This window comes from Pecten maximus, chromosome 7, assembly GCF_902652985.1.
Source record: "Pecten maximus chromosome 7, xPecMax1.1, whole genome shotgun sequence".
Taxonomy (NCBI): domain Eukaryota; kingdom Metazoa; phylum Mollusca; class Bivalvia; order Pectinida; family Pectinidae; genus Pecten; species Pecten maximus.
This window is the reverse complement of record NC_047021.1, coordinates 18,794,961-18,815,026: the sequence shown is the minus strand read 5'-3', so window position 1 is coordinate 18,815,026 and position 20,066 is coordinate 18,794,961. Positions and strand designations below refer to the sequence as shown.

The window sequence follows — 20,066 nt, the reverse complement described above, 5'->3', positions numbered from 1 at the left end:
AAGGGCTACCAAAACTAAAGCATATGGTCCCTACCCCTCAGCGGCCTGAGAGGCAGGGTCAAAAGGGGTCAAATCGACTTATATTTCAAAAATCTTCATCTCAAGACCCAGATATGGCAGAATGATATACTCTTCATGCATTTGGATGGAAGGTTCTTAAGGTGCTTTATCAAAATTGTAAATTTCAGAGCCCCTTGGTGTCACATTCCCCCTGGGAAGGGGCTAAATTTTACAATAGTTTATATAAAAAACCCACATATTTCAGTCAAATTTGTTTCATTTTCGTTGGAAATGTGTTAGCATTTGGTCCAGGCTGAATTTTTCTAATGACATATTATCAGAAAATGTCAAGGTCAAATGCCTTGCATGCCATTACATATGAAAGACCATGATCCACTGAAACAGAATATACAAGACTTATGATTACCTGATGAAAAAAGACAGAGATATCATGGCACTTTGAAAAAATAAAGCAAATTTTCCTCACCAAAATTGCACATAAAATGTTTCTGTTCTTTTATCTATACACCCAAAGGCTTGGTGTTTGGCAGATCAATAGCATATATGCATAATATGTCTGGCAACACATGTTATGCTTATCTTTGACCTTCATTCAAGGTCACAAGGGTAAAATGATGAAAAAAAAATTAAAATTAAAAAATCTTTCAAAATGCTTAATTTGGATCAGATTTTAAAGAACCAACTCTTATGAAGATGTATGCAAACTTTCAAGGTCAAATCATCAAAAATAATACAAATATGGCACTTTGAAGAATGTTTTACTGCCAAAGTTCAAAAATATCCAAAGATTACAATTCAAATGTTTTTCTTTCATTACTGTAACACATATACATGTGATAATTAGCACATCTACAACATGAGTTGCTGGCTGCAATAGTCATGCAAATAGTTGACCTTGATCAACAAAGTTCAAGGTCAAAGGGATCAAATGACCAGTCAAAGACCGGAAATGAAGAGAGAAAAAAAGAGAAAATATAGTTATAGCATATGAATGCGACTGTCATATCGATAACATATCTGAGATATCCTGGATGTAAATCCTGTGTTTTGGATCAAATTGACTGGATTTTTAAAAATCTTCTCAAGACCCATAAAAGGCTGAATCAAATATTTTATGGATGGAAAGGTAATTTTTATTAAAATTGTAAATTCCATGCCCCATAGCTTTTATGTTTCTCTCTGGATACATGTAGATACCAAACTTTACCAGTTTTTGCAGGAAAATCACATTTTTAGCCCACCATGTGGGCTATTCAAATTGCCCTGCATCCATGGTCCGTTCATGCGTCCATCCCTCTGTAAACAATTCTTCTTATCGCTATTTCTCTGAAGGTGTTGAAGAGATCTTTCTCAAATTTCATATGTAGGTTTCCGTTGGTCCCTTGTTATGCATATTGCATTTTAGGACTAATCGGAGAACAGTATGGCCAACAGGCAGCCATCTTGGATTTTGACAATTAAAGATTGTTATTGCTATTACTCAGAAAGTACTGAAGGGATTTTTGTCAAATTCATATGTACATGGAAGTTCCCCTTGGTCACTAGTTGTGCATATTGCAAATTGGGAGCAATCAGAAAACAACATGGCTGACAGGTAGACGTCTTGTATTTTGTCCCTTGCAGGTTGCTGTTGCTATATTGTACTAGATACACATAGATACACATAGAAAGCTTCATAAAAAAAAGCTGCTAGCAAATACAAGCGCTACACTTTTTTAGTCAAATTTTCTTAAAATATAGGGTGGACTGGTGCCGCATGTGATGAGGCTGACTGTCCGAATAACTGTACACAGAATGGAATCTGTAACACCACTGATGTAGTAGTGCCGAAGTGTGTCTGCTACGAGGTAAGTTCCTGAAATCCTTTATAGTTTTAGCTCTCTGGGACCAAGTCCAGGAGACTATTGCTATAACCCAGTGTCGGCGTCCATAGGAAACTATGTTGTAACAAGTCCATTCTGTTGGTACTACATTTGACCTGCTGACATTGACCATGACCTTTGACTTGCTTTTAAATCTGTATATTGTGTTGTCTTCTGTCAACTCTTGTTTTGATACAATACCATGCCATGTAATTATGATTAAGTGTTCGTTTGAAATGGGAGAAGTCCTCAATAAATGAAAATTAAGTATGTTGAGAAAATCAGTATTTTCAATGCTTGTTTAATGAATAAAAATTTACCTTTGTCTGTTAACTTAGTAATATTATGAGGCTTGATGAAAGTTGGCCAAGTTTTAATATAAATAAAATGATAAACAGAATGACCTTGACAGACTTTCAAGATCACATACCGGTAGGTCAATATTGTAAAACAGCTAAAACAACAATAAAATTTAGACTAACAATACTTGTCATTCTCCTTTCTATGATCAATGATGAATATTTCTTTAAATTGCTATGGTGCCTTTCTTTGTCATAGACTTCAAATGTATGAAGAACTTGAAACAAATTGCTATGGTTTTAAAGTATATTAATTTGTTGCACAGTTGGACTTTAACATGGTGCAATATCTAATAATCATTTGTTTCCCCATAGGATTGGATGACATTTGATTGTAGTAAGCCATGTGTCCATGGCAACAAAACTGACAATATTCGTTGTACGTGTGATCCCTGCTATACTGGGGCAGGTTGTGACCTGGAGTGTTCTGGCAAAGGAGTTTGTGACAATGGAGTTTGCAATTGCACCAGACTACCAGGTAAGTTTACACCTGAACTGTGTTATAATAAAGGGAGATAACTCATGCATGATCATTTGTCAGCACTAAATATTGTTTGTCTATGATGATGATTTCATTCAGGCCAATAAACAATCAAAGAAACTGTAATGTCACAGTATACTGTTATTATGTCACAGATTGATGGGTGCATGCAAGTTACATTTTTGACCATGTGGAATTTCACCTATTGTTCAACCAAATTTGAAATCTGTTCGCTTTAATATGAATCAAAATTTAGTGCTAAGACATCAATATTACACTATGTACTGCTTTCAGCATTCAGAAGGAAATGACATAACAATATATGGCATTAATGACAGGCACATAATATTCTGTCTTGCAGTCTTCCTGTTCAAACATTATACTTTTCAGAGATACCTACCAAGTTTTACTGATTTTCTAGCACAATTATGTGAGAAGTAATTTATTATTTCCAATGATTTAAGGGAATGCCTATGTGGGTAGCTTGTGTGAGGAGAAGGGCTGTCCTGGTGCTGATGGAGCCTGTAACCAACAGGGCAGCTGTAATTCTGTTCTCCAAGAGTGCACCTGTTTCCCAGGCTTTAAGGGATATGACTGTTCAGAACCCAGCTGTCCAGGGACCCCAGAATGTTCAGGTAACACCTTGCTCAGGAATCGTGTAGTTTTAATAGGTCACAGGATTGCAAGAGTGTGACTAATTCTGAGGATTAACTTCAGTGGTCTATCATACTACTGACCATTGCCAGCTCTCCAGCTCTGCTAGTAAACACATTACCGTATGGCTAGCATTTCTGTTCACACGTGTAATATGTAAAACAACAAAGTTAAGGGGGGTATACTGGAATCAGGTTGTCCGTCCGGCCGTCCGCCTGTAGACACAACGATGTACCGGCTACTCCTCCTAAACTACTGAGGGAATTTCAACGAAACTTTATAGCAATAACCCTTATACATTGAAGATGTGCGTAATCTACATCATGTTGTAATTTTGTGGTTACCATGGTAACCAGGTCACTATACGTTGTTCTTTGGGTGGGGGAATTTTTTCCAGTCAACTACACAAGAGTGATAAGGACCATTTGTAAATGTGCATGCATGATATTTCTCTACAGAATTTTTTGTTACCATGGTTACCAGGTTTCAATACCCATATTCTTGTGGAAAACTTTGTCGAGACAACTCGGACAACTCCCTATTTAGCCGATTTCATTTGAATGTTAGGGACTCATAATGTGTTCATATGCATGCAGGTTTTTTCCCCACAAATTTAGGTTGCCATGGTAACCTGTTCACTAAAAACAGGTTTTTGTTGGAAAATCTTCACCAGAGGGGTGATGGAGGGAGGGGGTATGAGTTGGCCCTCTGGATGACAGTTCTAGTTTTTTCTATGTTTTTCAGACCTGTGAATACCATGGTAACAGCTAAAAAATAACTTAAAAATTGCAAAATATCAAGATATTTGACCAAAAATGACACAGTTCTCTACTCAATTTTTTTTTGAAACCTATTTGAAATTAAATATCTCTATCCCAATGACAGAATTAATCTTGTTTTGACATATGTTGTACATTAAGTTTTCCCGCAGTCTTACCCTGATAATGAGCCTCCATTTTTTTCGCTGTTTTGTGAAGCCTGTATGTACCACTTTATAATGAATATACCAATCATACATTTATAATACCCCCCTCCCCGTAATGAAGTTAGGGGTGGTATACTGGAATCTGTCTGTCTGTCCTTCCGTCACAAAATTTGTCCAGCTATGCATTCGCTCATTTCTTTATGGATTTCATTCAAATTTGGTATATAGTTAGAAGACCATATGAACTTGTGTCCCCTGCAGTGATTTTTCGATTTGGCCCTTTTTAACAGAGTTATGCTCCTTTTTCATACAAAATGTGTTATAATTTTGTCCAGCTATGCATTCACTTAGTTTTTGATGGATTTTCTTGAAACTTTATACAGAGTTGAAGGATGGCATGAAGTTGTGTCTCTAGTAACGGCTTCTTCCGAAAAAACCCCTTTTTACAGAGTTATGCCCCTTTATGTAAAAAATGGTTACTAGCTTGTCCAGCTATGCATTTGCTTTGTTTTCAATGGATTTTACTCAAATTTGGTATGTAGTTAGAGGACCCTATGAGGCTTAGCTCTATGTAAAGATTTTGCCGAATTACCTGTTCTAATAGAGTTATGCCCCTTTTTCTTTAAAAACAAGCAAAATTTTGTTCGGCTATGCATTCACTTAGTTCTTACCTAAACATAGAACATGTTTGATTTGGTTATAGTACCATAAATAGGCAGCTTCACAAAGTATCCAAACCAATCATGGAAAAGCGGGGGGTATACTTGTCACACCCTCGGTGACAGCTCTAGTTTACCTCTCTTATAAATAGGCTTGATAACATGTGAAGATCTATCCAATTCAGATTTTATTTTAGGTGAAGGTATATATATAGATACAATTTCCTTATTATTTCATTACAGGTAAATTGAAGTAATAAACCTTGCAATCTAATTTAAATTAGACTTGTAATTACCGCTCCTCTACAATACACTGCAATTAGTATTGTAGAAGGGCAGAAATTACAAGACTAATTTTGATAAGATGGTAGACCTTTTAAATTAGATGACTGTTATAGAAATAAACTTATTTGTGTATGTTTTTTTATCATTACAGACAAAGGTACCTGTGTTGCTGGAACTTGTATGTGTGATTCAGACCGAATAGGTGACTATTGTCAGCTTCCCTGTTACAATGGCACAAACTTCAATGGAGAATGTGTGTGTAACAAGACTTGTATCACTGGTCCATTCTGTCACCTGGAATGCTCTGGAAATGGACTGTGTGACACCAATGGTGAATGTGTCTGTGACTTCAATGATGGCTTCAAGGGAGATAAATGTGACAAGCCTGGCTGTCCAGGGTGGCCCGAGAATTGCATGGGACATGGATCGTGTAATGAGGTGACTGGAGAATGCCAGTGTGACTCAAACTGGAAACAACCTGCCTGTGCCATACCCGAGTGTCCCAATGACTGTAATAATGACCCTGATGCCCAGTGTCTGGAACCGCCTGGTGGTGGAATACCTCGATGCTTCAACTGCTCCTCCAACAAAATGGGAGATGCCTGTGAATATGACTGCTTCCATGGTGTAGGTGTAAGGGATGCCAATGGTAACTGGGAATGTGAATGTGACTCCTGCTATAGTGGCACCACCTGCGACTTGTTATGTAATGGCCAGGGTTCCTGTACAGGAAACGGAACATGTGACTGTGGATTCAATGGGTACAGGGGAAGTCTGTGTGATACACATGGTTGCCCAGGTTATGATGTAGACTGTAGTGGACATGGAAACTGTGGTGGGTCTCACAGCTGTATATGTGATGCAGGATGGACTGGAATAGGTTGTCATAAAGGGGCATGTTCCAACAAATGTACTGGGCAGGGAACCTGTATTGATACCCTTACTCTAACATCTCCATACTGTTCCTGTGATGCCAAATACTTTGGATCTGCTTGTGAGTACATATGTACAAATGGTGCAATGGCCAATGGTACCTGTGTCTGTGACCCCTGCTTTGATGGACTTGAGTGTGAAACAGAATGCTCCAATCGAGGCACATGTACAAATGGTGTCTGTGAGTGTGTGAGTAGTCGAGGCACATACTGTGAGACAAATGGCTGTCCAGGTCTGTACAATTTGGATTGTTCAGGTCACGGGTCATGTAACACAGCTACAAGTTCCTGCACTTGTAATGCAGGTTGGATTGGCACTGATTGTGCAACTCCAGATTGTCCATCAAATTGCAACAACCGTGGTCATTGTGATACAACATACACTGTGCCTGTGTGTACAGACTGTGAGAAGGGCTGGATGGGAAGTGCCTGTGATATACCTTGTAATGGCACACAGTCTCCAATGGATAGTGGCACCTGTGTGTGTGATAGCAACTGTCAACATGGGACAAGCTGTGAGCTCACTTGCAGCAATGTTGGAAGCTGTGTTGATGAGACCTGTGTTTGTACAGACTCCACAGGCTACAGTACAGGAGCCTGGGGTACTTACTGTGAGGAAGTTGACTGTCCTGGACGACATATGCCCTGCAGTGGCAATGAACTTTTCTGTCTTAAACCTCTTCCTACACCTAAGTGCATCTGCAAGGCTGGATTTGTTGGTCTGGGCTGCCAGAATGTTGACTGCCCTGGCCAGCCAGACTGTAGTAATCAGGGTGTATGTCAGAGCGATGCCACCTGTCTTTGTAACAATATGACCATGGGCTTACAATGTGAGCTGCCCTGTGAGATGGGCACTGCTGCTCAGAGTGGTAACACGTTCAGCTGTGAATGTGACGACTGTATATCAGGAACGGGATGTGACAGTGTTTGTAATGGCCATGGAACTTGTAATGGAACAGGCACATGTATCTGTGATTCAGCATGGTGGGGTAAGTTCCCTTTATTTTGACAAAAGAATTAAAGTGTCTATAATAGAAGGATATGGTCTAGAAGCTATGATGAATTGAAGAAATTTAAACTAAGAATTTTATAGATATTTTGATTGATTGGGTGAAAAAAGTTTTTATAATAGTTGTATTAATATTCCTTTTTTGAATTAATGATTTAAAAGATGTCATGTCACTTGATGCCAGTAAAATTAATTGATGATATATTGTTATATACAGGAGCCTTATGTACAGACCCAGGATGCCCTGGAGTTGGGTCCAGCTGCTCTGGACATGGTAACTGTCTTGCTGGCTCATGTTCATGTGATCAATACTACAAGGGAGCAGGTTGTGAAGAGGTTTACTGTACAGATGACTGCAACAACAGAGGTAAGATATAGCCTGGTAGGAGAAATAGGAGTAGGTCAAGGTCACAACTGTGTACATAACTGACAGTTATCAGTGATTACTTTGCACCTGGTATATTGTGTCTGTCAGAATATAGGTGCATGATACTTTAAGGTTTTATTTTTGGGAAATGATAGCATTGTGAATTCTTAATAATCTGCAGTGATATATGTCATTGTTATTGCAATTTTAGGGGGCCGCAGTGGCCGAGTGGTTAAGGTGTCCTGACACTTTATCACTAGCCCTCCACCTCTAGGTTGTAAGTTCGAAACCTATGTGGGGCAGGTACTGACCGTAGGCCAGTGGTACTCCGGCTTTCCTCCACCTCCAAAACATGGCACATCCTTAAATGACCTTGGCTGTTAATAGGATGTTAAACAAAATAAACAAACTAAACCAAATTGCAATTTTATTATTTGTAACTTATTTTGGAGAAATCAAGTGATTATATGTGATTATCAATCTTTTTTTTTTTGTATTCCATAATAAAAAGATAATCTAGCTGGCATTTAAGTGCAATAATTCTAGCCATTCTAATCGCCTCTTAATTGTCCGTCGTGCGTCCGTAAACAATTTACATTTTCAGCTTCTTCTCCAAAACCACTGAACCAAATTCAATGAAATTGGGCAGGAAGCTTTTATGGCTGAAGGTCAACTAAAATCATTGTGAATTATATGGTCCCCACCCCCGGGAGCCTGAGGGGTGGGGCTAAAAAGGATCAAATTGACTGAAATTTCAAAAAAATCTTCTTCTCTACTCTCAGATATGGTGGAATCGGACACTCTTCATAGATGGAAGGGTCTTAGGTGCTTTACCAAAAGTTTGAATTTCATGACCATGGGGTCTCATGTTTGCCCCTGGGGAGGGGGTAAACTTTACTATAGTTTATATAGGGAAAATATTGAATATTAACATCATTTAAAAAATCCTTGTAGAATGCCATTCAGGACATTACAATGTAGCAAATTCGCTACCTTGAGGATTTTTTATCAAAATAGTTTTTTCATGCAATTTAAAAGTTTGCAATTAACCATATGTTGAAAGCAACAAGGTGAGATATACAAGTAGAAATAATGGAAATGTTTGATTTAAATGAGAACTTTCATTGTGCAGGTACCTGTGATTATAACAACTATTGGCCTCCAAAATGTATCAACTGCAATGACTCCATTGGACCTAAATGTGAGAAAGACTGTATCCATGGGACAGAGTTGTCTCCCTTCAGCACAGTATGTGTGTGTGACGACTGCTACAGTGGATTTGACTGTTCCATTCAGTGTTCCAACCAAGGATTGTGTAACTCCACCTCCAATAGTTGTGATTGTGAAACTGGCTTCAAGGGCAGCATCTGTGCTGACCTGGATTGTCCAGGTAAGACCAGACCTCAAATGTCCTCAGTATGACAGGTCTCATTACTGATCTGATACAAGAAATGTATAATATCACTTGAGTCATGAGAAAATAAAAAATCTCAGAATTGATTGTAAATAAATTGATGAAAATTGTATGAAATAAATGTTTGTATGCAGTATTTGATATATAGATAGATATATTGGGAGCTTCATAGCTTACTGATCTATATTAACAGGTGAACCTGACTGCAGTAACTATGGAACATGTATGAGAAGTAACAATGAGTCCATCTGTTCCTGTAATGCTGGATTTACAGGAGCTGACTGTTCTGACTTCATCTGCCCTGGAACACCTACTTGTAGTGGCAATGGTAAGTCATCATTTCTTTCATCAGTAGGATTAATTATCCTCTAGATGACAGTTCTAAGTGACACATGTGTTAACATTCGAAATGACTTCAATACTTGGGTCCATCTGCTTGAATAAAATGCTGAAATGATGAGTTTGCTTTGATTTAATTTGTTATTGTTTTATATTTCAACTGTTTAATTTCTTACTTTCATGATTTTCTTGACCAGGTGCCTGTATCTTGGCCACAGGATCTGTGGCCCCATCCTGTGCCTGTAACCATGGATTCGGCAGTCTGGACTGCTCCTCTTGTCGGCAACATTTTGCATCACCAAACTGTGACAAATGTGAGGTAGACTACATTGGCTACAATACCACATGTGGAACACTGTGTAAACAAGGCTATGCCACTGTGACAGGTTGGTGACCTTACTATCCCCTTACATACATGTGTATAGTTCTTATAAAACTTCTAACAAATGAATGCTAAACTATCGTAGAAGTTGGTCAACATAAAATATTCAGGAAAGTAGAGTGTGAAATTAGAGTCAAGGTTATAAGGGCAGTTATATTTTTAGCCCACCATCATCAGATTGTGAGCTATTTAAATCGCCCTGCGTCCATGGTGTATGGTCCGTTGTCTGTCTGTCTGTAAACAATCTTTGGTATTGCTATTACTTGGAAAGTGCTAGAGGTATATTCCTCAAACTCATGTATGAGTTCCCCTTGGTCCCTAGTTGTGTCAATTAAATTTACTGTAAAAACTCATGTAATTTGCGCTTTTTTTTTTTACTGAAATAAAGTTTAAAGTTGGGGGGTGCGCAAATTATACAGGTAGAGACGTTTTCAAGTTTTTTTTACCGAAAAAAGATCTTGGAAAATGACGGAAATTCCTGTTAGAAACTTGAAGATTAATAAACATACACCCAGCAATTTGTTCTTATTAAATATGTCAGACAATGAAGTGAAGTATAGCTACCTACTATATGTGTTGAAACTTGAGTTAATTAGGGATTCATGAACATATATATATTTTTATAACAGTATTGAATAGTTATAACCCTGCAACGAAGTTAGGGGGTATACTGGAATCAGGTTGTCCGTCCGTCCGTCTGTAGACACATTTTGTTCGGACAACTCCTAAACCGATGGACCGATTCCAATGAAACTTCATACACATATTAATGATCATATTCAGATGTGCATGCTACTTTCTTTTTCTCAAAGTTATGGTTGCTATGGCAACTGGTCACTATAAACAGGTTTTCCGATACATATTGTAAGAACCATAACTTCAAGTTTGTCCGGACAACTCCTCCTAAATCGAAGGGCCGATTTCAATGAAACTTCACTCAAATATGGAGGACCATGTGTAGATGTGCATCTCACTTTCTTTTTCTCAAAATTATGGTTGCTATGGCAACTGGTCACTATAACAGGTTTTCCGATAAGAACCATAACTTTTAAGTTCGTCCGGACAACTTCTCCTAAATCGAAGCGCCGATTTCAATAAAACTAAACACAAATATCGAGGACCATGTGAAGATGTGCATGCCACTTTCTTTTTCTCAAAATTATCATTGCTATGGCAACTGGACACTATAAACAGGTTTTCCGATACATGTTGTAAGAACCATAACTTCAAGTTTGTCCGGACAACTCCTCCTAAATCGAAGGGCCGATTTCAATGAAACTTCACTCAAATATGGAGGACCATGTGTAGATGTGCATCTCACTTTCTTTTTCTCAAAATTATGGTTGCTATGGCAACTGGTCACTATAAACAGGTTTTCCGATAAGAACCATAACTTTAAGTTCGTCCGGACAACTTCTCCTAAATCGAAGCGCCGATTTCAATAAAACTAAACACAAATATCGAGGACCATGTGTAGATGTGCATGCCACTTTCTTTTTCTCAAAATTATCATTGCTATGGCAACTGGACACTATAAACAGGTTTTCCAATAAGAACCATAACTTTAAGTTTGTTCGGACTACTCCTAAACCGAAGGACCGATTTCAATGAAACTTCACACAAATATAGAGGACCATGTGTAGATATGCATGCCATTTTCTTTTTCTCAAAATTATGGTTGCTATGGCAACTGGTCACTATAAACAGGTTTTCGAATAAGAACCATAACTTTAAGTTTGTTCGAACAACTCCTCCTAAACCGAAGGGCCGATTTCAATGAAACTTCACTCAAATATAGAAGACCATGTGTAGATGTGCATCTCACTTTCTTTTTCTCAAAATTATGGTTGCTATGGCAACTGGTCACTATATTACTGGGTTTTCCTAGTTAGCCTCTAATTATCAGTTCCTATTCACCATTGACTCGTGCAGATCGCGGGGGTATTAGTCAGCCATCCTGGCGACAGTTCTAGTTAATTCTGGGATCTCTCCTTAGTATATAGGCTGTAATCTTGTAACGTTTGATCATATCATGCTAATTGTTTTGACCTTTTAGGCGGAGATGTGTGCCAATGCTATGATGATGATGTGAATGGACATTGGACTGGTCAAGCCTGTGATGTCTGTCAGGATGGCTGGGCCCTTCCCTCCTGTACCAGTTGTTCTCTCAGTGAGTGTCCTAGCTATGCAAACTGATAGGTGTCATATCATATTTGTATCAAATTAGTATAGGAAAATCTATTTATATATTAGGTATTATTTTGCAACAAAGAGTACCTAATGAGAAAATAAAGTGTTATATTTTCATCATCAGCATCCACACAAAGTTGCATAAAGATCAGTTTATGAGAAACTTTATGTATTATTAAGATAGGGAGATAACATTTGAAATATTGGGATCCATACTCGTGAAACCAGGGGGACTATAGGTTTCCTCCCCCTCCATTTGCCAATTGCCGACATTTTTTTCCGCACATTTTCTCAGCCATGTTCGTTGGTGAAAGTTGGGATGTAACTTCAGTATGAGCAGCTTCAGATCAAGTTCAAGTTTCAGGGTTTTTGGGTCATGGTCACTTACTGGTTTTAGCGGGGCCAGTAGGGGACATGTATTGCTTTAGCAATACCCAGTATGCATGTTGATAATGGTCTAGTTTTCAGAGGTAAACAAATTTATGATAGGAAGTGAATAACTTGGTAAATCTATCACAACAATTTCTCTGTAAGGCTTTTTCCTGTTTGATTCATGTGTCTCCTGTTTTCTTACAGACTACGTGGGGCCTGGCCACTGCAGTATAACATGTGTCACAGGCCAGGGTGTCTATGCTGACAAGTATGATGGCACCAATATCACAACTGGAGTTCAGCCAGTCTTTAACTGTTACACATTGGAGAATAACGGACAGAAGACAGCCTGGTTTGGCTACATTAACCCTAATATGCACAATGTGTACATCACATCTGACACTGAAAACTACCTAATGAAATCAGACATGACCAAATACCAACCACTGACGATGTTCAAAGCCAATACTGTTGCAGATTATATCTATTCTGAAGGGTAATTTGTTATTTGGTTTTCCTGCCTTTTTCAATGTATTATTTAATTGATAAAACTAACAATGGTGGACTGATTAGATACAAAAGAATAAAAAATAAATCCTTAAATATTTCCAATTCAAAGTGCAAGATCAAAAAGTTCACATTGATCTGATTGTTATCTTTTTAGTAACAACATTTAAATGAGAAATATTTCAAGCCCTACCATGATTTTGAGTTGGATTCAGATGCCACATTTATTGATGCTAAAATGTTGATTTCTTCCAACAGACCATTCAATGCCTCTGATGTTCTCACTTGGAACTTAAGGACAACCCAGGCAAATACTGGTGCTAGTTTGAATGTTCCTCTCTCGACAGCAGCAGTGTGTTCTTTTCTACCTTCACAGGTACTATATCAGCCTCAGCAATTTGTATGCTATTATCACTGGGTGTGGATGTTATTCAGCTTAGGCAAAAATTAGTTAAGTGATTCTACTGTTTGTAGAGTTATGTCCCTTTGAACTTATCCTGTGGAAGGGACTTATAAATCATGGGATGCATTGTTAGGTCACCTGAGATGAAGTCTTTACTATAGTTTATATAGGGAAATCACATTTTTGACTATTTTTTGTTAGCTCACCTGCCCGAAGGTATTAGGCCTGTAGCATGCTCGGGTGAAGGGCTACCAAGTTTGTTAAAATAAATGACCTTGACCTTCATTCAAGGTCACATGGGTCAAATAGACTATAATCTTCAAACGACTTCTTCTCAATAACCAAGAGATCCAGGAACTTCATATTGGGCCTGTAGCATGCTTGGGTGAAGGGCTACCAAGTTTGTTAAATGAATGACCTTGACCTTCATTCAAGGTCACATGGGTCAAATAGGCTATAATCTTCAAACGACTTCTTCTCAATAACCAAGAGGCCCAGGGACTTGATATTGGGCCTGTAGCATGCTAGGGTGAAGGGCTACCAAGTTTGTTAAAATAAATGACCTTGACCTTCATTCAAGGTCACATGGGTCAAATACGCTATGATATTCAAACAACTTCTTCTAAATAACCAAGAGGCCCAGTGAATTGATATTGGGCCTTTAGCATGCTGGGGTGAAGGGCTACCAAGTTTGTTAAAATAACTGACCTTGACCTTCATTCAAGGTCACATGGGTCAAATAGGTTATAATATTCAAACGACTTCTTCTCAATAACCAAGAGGCCCAGGGACTTGATATTGGGCCTGTAGCATGCTTGGGTGAAGGGCTACCAAGTTTGTTCAAATAGATGACCTTGACCTTCATTCAAGGTCACATGGGTCAAATAGGTTAAAATCTTTAAAAGACTTCTTCTCAATAACCAAGAGGCCCAGGGACTTGATATTGGGCCTGTCTGTAGCATGCTTAGGGCCAAGAGCCAAGACCCGATCTTAGGCCAATAGTATGCTGGAATGAAGGACTAAAAAATATATTGGCATGAATAAACCTAGCTTACTTTGATATTTGAATAAAGTTGTTATCAGCATAGTATCTGTAGAAATGACCTCAATCAACTGCAAATTTGCTGTAGAGCCAGGTGAGCGATACAGGCCCTTTGGGCCTCTTGTTTGATTTGCATTGGAATTTATTCTAATTTGGTCAACATTATCAGCTTGGGATGACAGTTTGATGGTGGGCACCTGTTGGCCCTGACTGACCCCCAGGGACTGAGGGGCGGGGCTAAAAATGGGTGAAATTGACTGAAATTTCAAAAATCTTCTTCTCTACTCTCAGATACGGTGAAATCAAACACTCTTCATAGATGGAAGGGTCTTCAGGTGCTTTACCAAAATTGTGAATTTCATTACCCTGGGGTCTCGCGTTTACCCCTGGGGAGGGTGTAAACTTTACTTTAGTTTATTTAGGGAAATCACATTTTTGAATATGATTTGTTGAATTTGTATTGGAATTAATTCTTATTTGATTAACATTATCAGCATCAGGATGACAGTTTGATAATATGCACATGTTGGCCCTGACTGACCCCAGGGACTGATGGGTGGGGGGGTAGGATCAAATTGACTGAAATTTTAAAACGTTTCTTTTTAAGACCCATATAAGGAAGAATCAAATACTCTTCATAGATGAAAAAGGTCTTATTAAATAAGCAGCTTTACCAAAACTGTGAATTCGATGACCCTGGGGATAAACCTTTGCCCCTTGGGAGGGGGTATACTGTACTATAGTTTATATAGGGAAATCACATTTTTGACTATTATTTGTTTAATTTCAATTGGAATTCATTCTAACTTTATTAACATTATCGGTATGGGATGACAGTTTATGGTATCCAAATGTTGGCCCTGACTGACCCCTTGGACTGATGGATGGGACCAAAAAAAAGGGTCAAATAAATTAAATTTAAATATTTCAAATCTCAGGTAACTGCTAAGGCCTATGGACCTCTTGTAATATATTATGATTTATATTCTTTATAGTTTTTACTAATTAACTAATTTCTGATTATTCTTTTTTCAGCCGATATTTACCGATACCACTGGATACTGTAAATGTGTTGAGGGCTATTGGGGACCTTCCTGTGAGTATGAATGTCCAGGTGGAGGATCCTACAGTTGCTTTGGTAAAGGGCAGTGTAATGCAACAACTGGAGAGTGTACCTGTGTGATAGGAGCCCAGGCTAGTACCAACTGCTCTGTGTGTCACACGGGCTGGACAGGGGATGATTGCAGCGTTGCTGTCTTTGCAGGATCAATGACATCATCAAATACAAGTGTATTCTATGAAAGCGGTGGTGTAAAGACTTTTGATGGATCCCTTATTGCAGTGCAATCTCCTGGAGAGTATATACTAGCTCAAGGAACATTAACTGGGACAGGCGAAAATCTAGAAGTACATGTTGTAACATCACCTGGTACACTAGATATAACATCCACATTGATGGCAAGTGTATCCGTGGGAACAGACACACTAGTGGTCGTCGCAGGTGATGGAGATGTTGATGATACCAAAACTTACTTCAATGGCAAGAGGACAAGCATCGGATCAGGATTGTCTATGGGCTCAGTTACTTGTGTAAGAAGCTCCACTACCAAGATTGGCTGTTCTGATAATACAGTTGTCAACATCACAATTGATATTTCTCCATCTTCGCTACCTGTTGTGATAGTGGAACTTGATCCCAGTACCTGTAGTAACAACAAAGGTCTCTCTGGTCAATGTGACGGAAACTCCAACAATGATTTCAAAACTGCATCTGGAGTAACCTTGACAGGAGCAGCAGTAACCCAGGCTGCCTTAGAGGAGGAGTTTGCATATTCATACAAGGTTCAATCAAGCAGCTCAGATATAGCTGAGGTGGCCCCTATTCCCAGCCGGGGAGGAAATGGTCTTGAAATTAATGGCAGAAATATTGAAATCAAGTCTTTGAACTCTTTTGCAGAAGATGTATCCCTGGGAATGAAATTCACTCTAAATGATGTGACCAGTTCTTACCAGACAATTTTCTCATACAGGTCTTATGATGGTATCAACGTTTTCTGTACACTTGTAAAAGATGATGTCATCCATCTGTACACATATCACAATACAGATTTCCGTACCTTCCCTTCTCTTATCGTGGAGGCCAATACATGGTACCATTTGACTTTAGTATGGAACCATGCATCCAAGCGACTGAGTCTGTATCTGACAATGGAAGATTTGAGTCAAACTACAGACTTCACTGTATATGACCAGTCATATCCGACCCCGATGGAACCTGGTGGCACACTGTCTTTAGGATTCACTCAGTCAGATGTTGAATATGCGGGATGGGCTATGCAAGGAAAGATTGATGACATCCGGCTCTATAAAAAGCAATTGTCTTCCATAGAAATCAGGAGTACTGCTTTCACTGTACTTGAGTGTTCCACAGTAACCATGTTGTCAAACCGATGGACATTTGACAAAGGCCAGGGGACAGAAGCTGTTGATGAGATTGGTAACATCTTCATGCATTTTAATCCATTTGATCCTCCTCAGTGGGTCCTTGTTAATTATACAATGTCCTCATGTACAACTGTTGATGAAGAAGTGTATGAACGACTTGAAACCAACACAGTAGATCCAGTTCTTACCAGCCTCTGTCAAGAAATTACCAGCAAATTTGTGTCTGTGTGTGAAAGCAAAATTGGAAATGCTGCTTATGAAAGTCTTCTAGAAAATTGCTTGTTCATTTCATTGTCAGACAATGAAGCTCCACTAAGACATCTGGAGTCACTGAGCACTCTATGTGACACACCAGTAAATGATGTCAGCTGGCCTGGAAGGACACTTTGTAACTCCTTTCCTATTGATAAGTTCCCCATATGGAGAGGCTCATCATGTAGCATGCAGTGTGAATCAGGAACTTGGGACAGTGTGATGAACACCTGCCAGTGTAAGGATGGGTTCTGGGGAGAACATTGTGATGGTGTATGTCCTTCCTTCTTACAAAAGACATGTGGAGGGGGTACATGTAATGTTACCAATGGAGTGTGTACATGTCCACCATTCCTGGATCCAGCTCACAACTGTCAGAGATGTGTTTCTGGCTTTGAGGGCTCAGACTGTTCTGTAATGTCTGCCACTATATCAGGGGGCAACACCGAAGGAGTATGTAGTGCGTTTGGAAGGGCAAACTTCATCATGTTTGATGGACAATCATACACACTGAAAGAAGCTGGAATGCTGAAATTTATGCTGACTGCCAGTTTTAATGTGTACATAAAGCTCGCTTTGTGTGGAGGCAATAACATATACTGTGTAAAACAGACCTGGATTGAGTCACAGAATGAGAACTTTACAATGCAGTCTCCTCTGGAGGATGGAGGTACCTTCAACCTCTACCACAACGGAACAAAAATCAGATTTGACCAGGAGTATGACTTGACTGGATCTATAAAGATAGTTAAGCATGACAAAAACACTTTCCGATTGGATGTCTCTGATGGAACAATCTATCTCAGAGAAGATGCTGATTTCATTTCTACTACTGTATCTTTGAAGAAGTCCTCCTATGCCTCTCAGACATCAGGGTTGTGTGGTAACTTTGATGGCAGCACTGGCAATGATTTTGTAACATCAAGTGGCACTGTAAGTCTTACTGATATTACCCAAGAAGGATTAGATGAATTCCGGGTTATTAATACCATATCATCTACATCTGACACAGCCTTTTCTGACCATTATGGGGATTTCACTTTACCCACCTCACCTACAGGTTTTGGGTTGCTGGTAAATGGATCTGGTGCAATTTCAATCCCCATGACTGACACTTTCAGCACCGATGGTAGTGGTTGTGTACAATTAAGATTCAAGACGAAAACTGACAAAGGCATGGTATTAGGTTACAAAGGAACTTCATCTTCAATGTCTGTAAACCTTAACAGTTCCATGGTCATTGTACGTTGGGGTGACAAAATCATTGACACAAACTACAGCGTTAATATTAATCAGTCATATGACATCTCATTGTCATATGATGATGACACTGATTCACTTCGTACGGATATAATAACAGGAGGTAAATTGGATTATACTGAAACTGTCCAGAACTGCACAGCCAACGTATTTAGTAATGATGGATTAGTAAGGATTGGGAGCTGGAGTGATGATCCTCCAACCTCTATGGAGAGAGAGCCATTTATTGGGGAAATGGATGATTTGAAGACGTTTAACACATCACTCAGGATTAATGAGACACTTTACTCTATAAGTCATGACCTGGATAGCAGTTTTAAAAGCTTAAGCTCTAAATTTACAATGGCAGAAGAAGATGGAAATTTAGCCATTGATAGCATACATGGACATAAAATATTCCTCCTTGGTAACACAGTGTTTTTCCCCAATAATGACAAGGATGACGACAATTCCTCGCCTGACCTTCCAACAACATTCAAGGTAACTGCAGAAGAAACCTGTGCATATATGACAACCTCAATAGCAAAGACCTGTGCCAACCTAGGTACACAAATGCAAGATCATTATTATTCCATTTGTGTAAATGACGTACTTGAAAGTGGAGATTCTGAAGGTTACATATCAGTAGTACAAGCATATGCAGATTATTGTGACAATGCGTTGAATCCTGTGAAGTCGTCTTTGGAAGAAATTTGTGAGGACAAGACCTCAGATCACTACTTGCATCTGTGTTTGTACCAGTGTAAGATTGGATACATCAACCCACTGACCAGAGAATGTGTATGTGAAGGATCCTGGGGCAAGTATTGTGAAAATGTTTGTCCTGGAGGAGTAGAGACCCCATGTTCCAACAATGGTAACTGTGAGAGACTGACTGGTACTTGTACATGTAATCCTAGTCGTGACAGTGCCACTCACTGTGCCACTTGTCTACCTGAATGGACAGGCACAAATTGTGACATCATGGTGAATCCCCCTGTATCAACCATACCTGGAGCTGCCACCCAGCTACCTACAAACACCCCTTCAAGGTCCACATTTGGAATATCAGATCAGTGTCATATAAAAACATTCCAAAACATCAAGTACAATTTTGACAAAATTGGGGAAACCTACATTACAAAGGGTGTAAACACAGATACTCCTGATATTGCTGTCCGCACAGTTTATTGCCAAGAGGAGGCAGTATGTGTCAATGCTGTTTTTTCGAAATTTGCCACCTCTGGAGTAGTGTTACAAGCTGGTACTACATCCACAGATAAAATCAAAGTATGGATGGACGGACAGGAGCATTCATTTGATTTGAATGATACTAGTGTACAAACAGATGTCAGCATCACCGAAGTATCTCACAATGAGTTTGTAATTGAGAGCACCAGTGGAAATTACACCAGCATTCATGTGAGACAAGTTGATCAATCTCTAAGTGTGATTGTTACCATGGATGATACACTTTGTGACACTCAGACTTATATGGCAGGAGGAATCTCTACTGGACACATAACCCAAACTTACAGTGCAGCTTGGGCTGTTAATGCATCAGAGAGTGCTTTTGATGTCTTGCCCACCAGTATCTCTTCATCCTCTTCTAACTCCTCGGTATACCAACAGACAACACCCACAGCAGGAAACAGCTTGTATTTCAACAACTCTGTGATAAGAAGCAGATTTTTGCAAGATGTCATTGATCGTAAAAATGATTTTACAGTAGGAGTATCAATTCGTCCTAATGATGGTAATGGAACTGTGATTGTGATGGAAAACAAGGCTCCAGTTTCTGTGTTCTTGGATAATGAGATGTACAAAGTACGCATGGGTAACGACGTATATGATACTGGTATTCCTGTTTCCATTGATGAATGGCAAAGTATTTCTATTGCATTTGAAGCATCATCCAAAAAGGTTG

The 20,066-nt window shown here is 39.1% G+C and overlaps 1 protein-coding gene across 1 annotated transcript in view; it reads left to right on the top strand.

The window, feature by feature from the left end:
- The window catches only part of LOC117331110, a 76,463-nt gene that overhangs the window by 36,036 nt on the left and 20,361 nt on the right, over positions 1 to 20,066 (top strand). Inside the window, 13 exon segments of the mRNA XM_033889704.1 lie at positions 1,762 to 1,868; positions 2,558 to 2,720; positions 3,188 to 3,413; positions 4,051 to 4,070; positions 5,398 to 7,167; positions 7,405 to 7,554; positions 8,687 to 8,944; positions 9,162 to 9,296; positions 9,505 to 9,693; positions 11,746 to 11,859; positions 12,456 to 12,747; positions 13,017 to 13,134; positions 15,239 to 20,065. Coding sequence (XP_033745595.1) covers positions 1,762 to 1,868; positions 2,558 to 2,720; positions 3,188 to 3,413; positions 4,051 to 4,070; positions 5,398 to 7,167; positions 7,405 to 7,554; positions 8,687 to 8,944; positions 9,162 to 9,296; positions 9,505 to 9,693; positions 11,746 to 11,859; positions 12,456 to 12,747; positions 13,017 to 13,134; positions 15,239 to 20,065 — 8,369 coding nt within the window.